The sequence below is a fragment of the Cherax quadricarinatus genome, chromosome 79, assembly GCF_038502225.1.
Source record: "Cherax quadricarinatus isolate ZL_2023a chromosome 79, ASM3850222v1, whole genome shotgun sequence".
Lineage (NCBI taxonomy): Eukaryota > Metazoa > Arthropoda > Malacostraca > Decapoda > Parastacidae > Cherax > Cherax quadricarinatus.
In genome coordinates, this window is record NC_091370.1 from 18,855,239 (window position 1) to 18,862,167 (window position 6,929).

The window sequence follows — 6,929 nt, forward strand, 5'->3', positions numbered from 1 at the left end:
TCAGAAAAAATTGAGAACTTATGTCTAATTTTTTGGGATATTTCTTCCGGATTGTATTTGATTACCTTTTAAATGGAATAACGAACATATAAAAAGAGCCGATTTAAGAGTTTCTACCTGTATTATTAGTGGTACAAAGTTAGTGCTATGATGATCATTATTAAAAGATTTTATCGTAATTTCTGATCTCAAAAATTCCATAGCATGAAGATGCTAAGTGTGTGAATGGTTCATTGCCTTTGCAACCTGTTCAGCTATCAAAACTTTGGGGCACAGTCCCTGGACCCATTATGTACCTCTGTAATCGTTTTTGACTACCGCCCGCAGGATGGGTAAGGAGTGCATAATAAAGATGTTAAACTAACAAACTAACTTACAGTAGATCAGGTATATTAGATAATAAAGGTATAAATGCATGAAGAATGAAAATGGAAGCCAAACATAAAAATGTATAACTAAGTAAATTGTTTCTATTACACACCTGATAAAACTTTAACATCACTTACGAATTAGTAAATGCAAGTGAATATCAATAACAAAAGTGGTTCACCAAACGGCTGTAAACACGTACGTAGATGTGATAGTTCTGAAGCGCTCCTGCCCTGCTGTGTCCCAGATCTGTAGTTTAACTCTCTCCCCGTCAACTTCCAGTGTGCGGATCTTGAAGTCAACACCAATCGTTGTGATATAGTTGCCCGTAAAGGTGTTGTCTGCGAATCTTAGAAGTAGAGAACTCTTCCCAACTCCTGCAAATGAAAGCATGTTAAAATTATGCTTAAAAGTGACTTCGAAGATTATGAATTTAATAAAAATTTAACTGCATCAGAGCCATTACAGATTCACAAAATCGTAATAACATGATTGCAAATAAAGCACAGAGCAGGCGAGGTTTGAACTCATGGCAAGCAAGTCCTAAAACTCCAGGTTAGCAGCTTATATACTGGCCTGGAGTTTGAAGACCCACCTGTCATGGGTTCAAAACCCACCTGTTCCATGGTCTATTCCAGATGGCCAATTACAAAAGAATCTAACATACCAAGTAATTTTACAATGTGGCCACTGTATAATAGTTTATACAGCATTTACTGTGCTTAAATACCTGAATTTATACAACATGGCACATTCTCAACAAGGCAGTTTATCCGGGGAAGAAATGGAAGATGTAGTATAGGATTTTAATAGTGCATTATACCGGGCATCTCTCTGCTCATGTGATAGTCATAACTGCTCAGCAACTTTGACATAAATACAGTAATTTTTAAATGCTAATAACATTATTTATAGACAGTAAGTGCATTTTTCAGATACTGTAATTTAGTATGTATATTACTGTGAAGCAATCTTTATAACAACAACACAACAAAGAGCTGCGAAATGGCCCCTGAAACCACAAATAGGCGGGTACATGTAGCAACAAGACAAATTTTGATGGTAGCCAATCTGTGTATTGTGTATACGTAATTACTGTACACATACCTCAGTTCAATAACTGAAAATATAACATTTTATGGGCTCAATCTGTTCACCTAGATATCAGTTGAGTAAGCAGACTGCTGTGCACAGCATTATACATGAAAGAACCTAAGCTTATAGCTGGGTTGGTAGTGCACTCATCTCACACAATGAGTTTCTGTGGTTCAATCCCTGGCATGGGTGGAAACATTAGGGCACATTTCTTTAAGACACCTACTTTCCATTTGCCTAACAGCATATAGTACCTGGGTGCTAGTCAACTGGTGCGAGTCGCATCCAGGTGACAAAATTAACGTAAGTTGTCTGAAACGCTCTGCATAACCAGGCGCTTTCTATGCAGTATATCACTGATGTCTGCTCAACCTCCTTGGGTTATCCTTGGTTATTAATGCTCCAGTTTTAAAATAATACGGTACATGACTATTAATGTAAGATATTTTCTATCTTAAGATGGAAAATTTCCCATAAAGAGTAATTTACACATATGCTACTATGTAAGGGAATGTAATTTACTTTAGTAAATATAAGTAGGGTAGATAAATGCCTTGATGTCCCATTTAAAGGGTTAAATGTCAAATAATGTAAAGGGTGGCTGCATTATGACCTCTCTTCTGTCACAAGCCATTAAACCCATTTCATCCAGTAATCAATTGTAAGTAACCCACAGTGGAAATGGAAACAAGATGACATTTCAATCTGTCCTCAAGCATTGTCAAGTTGTGAGCAAAAAAGAAAAGGAGAGCCCTAGGTATGAAGAAGAAAAGGCAGCTAAGGTCAGGTCAAATCATTCAGGTTTTGAAGCTTTGAACATTTCACTATTTTTGGCAACTACAAAGTCTTAAAACAAACAACAACAAAATACTGTTTATTAGTGAGTTTCTCACCACATCATATACAGTGCTTGAAGCTTTCACACAGAACCTTATAAAAGAATTTAACATGTAAGATTAATATTGTATTTTGACTCACTTTTTTCAAATGTTAAAAAAGTAATTTTTTTTCCACTGAAGTTAAGATTATGGTTTAAAAGCATTATACGTAATTGAGAGTAAAATGTGTCTCCAGAGGTCTGACCACATCCTGAGCCCTGAATAAAGATGATGCGTACATTCTTACTTGAGATTTGGTGTATAGAGCCCCAATGGAAATAAGTCACTGACTTAATACTATGTATGATAATCGTAGTTATGTGACCTGTACCTAAATAAACTTACATACAATGGACCCTCCGTTTTCGTCGATCTCCGTTATCGCCTATTTCGGTTTTGTTTCATCCATTTTTTTGTTCTGTTTTTGTTGATTACCTCCATTTTCGTTGATCGTACAGAACCTGTCCAGTGCCCACCACGCAGACAAAGCCACCTCCCACATACATTCTCAGCCAATGTAGCGTTGTTTCTCGTGAGTGAACATATCCTGCCAGGTCATATGAAACATTTCGTAATAATCCATTGCTTTTGCCACTTGTTTATTGTGTGTGACTGCTAAATAAGTGGCCATGGCCCCAAAGTTAGCTCCTAGTGCCAGTGCTTTGGTAAACAAAGTGAGGAACATCGTAGAACTGAAAAAAAATCATAAGAAAATATGATAGTGGCATACGCATTGCTGAACTTGGCAGGGTGTATGGGAAGTCGCCATCAACAATCAGCTCCATTGTGGCAAAGAGGAAAGAAATCATGGAAGCTGATGTTGCGAAAGGGGTGAATGCGATAACCAAACAGAGATCCCAAACAATTGAAGAAGTGGAGAAATTGTTGTTGGTGTGGATCAGAGAGAGTGAGTCAGCAGGGGATAGTGTTGTGCAGTCTATAATTTGTGAAAAGACAAGGCAGTTGCACGAGAATCTCAAAGAAACTGCCTGAAACAAGTGCTGATGTAGGTGAATTTAAGGCCAGCAAAGGCTGGTTCAAAAAATTCAAGAAGCGAAGTGGCATACAGTGTTGTAAGGCACAGTGAGGGTGCCAGTTCAGACAAATAAGTGGCTGAAAAATTTGATCAATTGTGATGAAACAGGCCTGTTTTGGAAGAAAATGCCACTGAGAACCTATATTATGCAGGAGGATAAGGCACTCCCAGGACACAAGCCCATGAAAGACAGGCTAACTCTCTTGTTGTGTGGTAATGCTAGTGGGGATTTCAAAGTGAAGGCTTTACTGGTGTATCACTCTGAAAATCCCAGTGTACAAGAAAAACAGTGTTGTCAAGAGTGACTTCCAGGACGATGAACTCTGTTTGGGGAAAATTGTTGCCAGATTGTGTCCAAAAGAAGGATTTTGAAGGGTTTGAGGCTGACCCTGTCAACCCTACACCTGTTGTGCAATGAAATGTGGCACTGGAGAATTCCATGGGGTTGGGTGTGAGTGGCGATGATGTGGAAGAGTTGGTGGAGGACCACAATGAAGAGCTAACCACTGATGAGCTGCAAGAGCTTCATCTGCAACAGCAACTGATCACAGCTGAGGAAATAGCTTCAGAGGAGGAGGAAGAGAGATGGAAGAAGATTAAGATTAAGGAGATTTGTGCAATGTGGACTAAAGTGCATTCATTTGTGGAGGAACATCACCCTGAGACAGCTGTTGCAGTCCATGCTGGTGACTTTTACAATGACAATGCTATGTCCCATTTTAGGCAAATCTTAAAGAGATGCCAGAAACAGAACACTCTGGACAAATATTTTGTGTGACAGGGTTCCAGCGACTCTCAAGCTGGTCCTAGCGGCATTAAAAAACAAAGGAGGGAAGTAACCCCGGATAAGGACTTTGTACTTAGTCCTTATGGAGGGGGATTCCCCTTCCAAAGAATAACCTCTCTTCCCTCTCCCCTCCTCCCTGTCTTCCTTCCAGCAACAACAGCCTTCAATAAAGGTAAGTGTCATGTGTAATGTTCATTCTTTTGTGCATGTAACTCTATCTTTAAGGTAAATAAAAAAAATTTCTTTTGTTGATACTTCTGGGTGTCTGGAATGGATTAATTCCATTTACATTATTTCTTATGGGGAAAATGGTTTTGGTTTTGGCTGATTTCACTTTTGGCAGATGGCTCTGGAATGGGCTAAACACGAAAACTGAGGGTCCACTGTACTTACAAGAGTTGAATCAACAAAATGGCATACAAGATTTGAAGAGGGGATGGATAATGTTTTTTGATGTTCTCACTTTTCTCAGAGAGAAGGTCAATAAAAGATTACAGCCTTCCCTTGAAGGGTGTAATCTTCAGAAAATGTATGACTTTACCTGACTTTGGGAATTATGTTTGATCCAAGAGGAGAATGACTAAAGTTTTGTATCAACACAATACACAAATAGCCTGCACATAAAAGACAAACTCATGGCAATGTTTTGGTTCAACTTAGACCATTAGCTAGTCACTAGTATGTGACTAGTCACTAGTATGTGACTAGTCACTAGTATGTGACTAGTCACTAGTATGTGACTAGTCACTAGTATGTGACTAGTCACTAGTATGTGACTAGTCACTAGTATGTGACTAGTCACTAGTATGTGACTAGTTAATGGTCCAAGTTGGACCAATACATTATTATAAGTTTGTTTCTCCTGTGTGTTATTTGTGCATTGTTCCAGTCACTGTATTGTGCCTTTAATTCTTTTTATTAATACAACACATACAAATGGGAATTATAAATCAATGTTCATTATTTCATGTATATAATATAAATTGCTAACTTTGAAGTTATTTTATATGATGACTTAACCTAGGATATCTATACAATTTTTTTCATAAGAATTTTACCCATTCAGTCATAACCAGTCCACGACGTAAGTCAATTATAGATATAGTATTATGAAAATATATAATTATTTTTAATTATACCTTGTGTGATGGAAATTATAGATTTTTCACAAGAAGACTATTTTAACATGATTATTAACATGGAGGGTTAGTGACCCCAGAATAACATGGAGGGTTAATGACCCAAAATCATCCAAGCAACCCATTATAGCTTCTTTCCATTGGGGTCGTGTGACCCTCTTCCCCCAGGGTGTGACCACTGGAAGTCATCTAATACCCAGGTACCTACTTCCTGCTAGGTGAACTAGCTGGAGGGTTTTCTGGAGGGCCAACACCCCTCTACTCCATGACCAGGTCTCAAGGTGAACTAGGGCCTGATCAACCAGGCTGTTACTGCTGGCTGCATGCAGTCCACATATGAACCACTGGAGCAACAAGTGTAAGGAAACATGCCTCACATTTCTACTCGTGTTGGGATCTAACCCCCGGTCCTTCAAATGTGAGCTGAAGCTGCTACTAGTCGAGCTACGGAGTTCGACATTGCTCGATTCATTATTTACACAAAGAAAATGCAAACGAGCCGGGAGGCACAACAAACTGTGCTTTAAGGTGGTCAACACTACATAATATGAATAACTTATTAAAAAAAAAGGCAACTAAGTATAGACATATTAGCAAAAACAATAAAGAAACAAATTTGAGGCATTTTCAGATCGAAATTTCCAGTTTTAAGTAGCATATGTGACTTAGAATTTAACTAGTGTTCTATTTTGACTTAAATAATTATAAAAACATGGAAATAAGAGCAAATAAGTGTCACATAAGTTTAAAAGATAAGCAAGTGTTGGCAGATGTAACAAAGGTCTATCAAAGTCCCCCTCCCCCAGGCCTATAGTAAAACTCTTGTTACTACCATTTATTCCCAAGAAAGTGATGCCTAACTGTATGAAGGAGACAGAAATAAGAGAGAGAAGCAGAAGAGAAAGATGGGAGGTGTAAGGTGGGAGAACGAGGTTAATAATACATAAACATGTGATATATGGAGTGTCTCCTGCCTCCCTACAACCACACCCTCACCTGAGTCTCCTATGATGAGCAACTTGAAGAGGTGGTCGTACTCTTTAGACATGATGGCTCCAACATATGATAACCCTCAAACTTTTGTTATTATTTTTCTCCCGGGATGAATCATGAAGCACTGACGGAAGTTTGAAACTCCTGCTCCTCCTTACTCTTTCTGCCTCTTTTCTGCCCTCTGCTGCCTTCCTCACCTGCCCCCACGATGCCCCTGCTCGACTACCACGCCCACGGGATGTAATGGGCGAGGGTGGGCGGGATTTAAGCAAAATTTGGGTTATTAATACAGTGGTTTTGAAGGACTTAGACGACACCTCCCGAAGACTGGCTCTCCCGTGTCTGTAACCTCGGCCACGACCCTGGTTTCCCCCACCCGAACACTATAATTAACCCAATAAACCCAACTTTAAACCCCACACATGCAACCCACCCAACCAACCCACCAAGACAAGAAATCTCACATATAACCCATACCCCAGTTGCAGTATATCATCCCCAAAAGTAAAACTTTCTACCAGTCAAGGTTACTAAGCATTGTTCCAATGATAACTTTGTAAGAGGCATCTGGATAATATTTTTTTTCCATAAATTGGGTGTAAAACCCATTAATAATTGTCTGTAATATGGAA

The 6,929-nt window shown here is 39.0% G+C and overlaps 1 protein-coding gene across 1 annotated transcript in view; it reads right to left on the bottom strand.

Annotated features, from left to right (window-relative positions):
- Rab35 (RAS oncogene family member Rab35) overlaps window positions 1–6,488 on the bottom strand; it is a 31,405-nt gene extending 24,917 nt beyond the window's left edge. Inside the window, exons 1-2 of the mRNA XM_070102021.1 lie at window positions 6,301–6,488; window positions 572–746 (exon numbers count right to left, since the gene is read on the bottom strand). Of these exons, the coding sequence (XP_069958122.1) occupies window positions 572–746; window positions 6,301–6,352 (227 nt within the window). The 5' untranslated portion in view covers window positions 6,353–6,488. The remainder of the gene's footprint in view (window positions 1–571; window positions 747–6,300) is intronic.
- Between the last annotated feature and the right edge of the window lie 441 nt (window positions 6,489–6,929).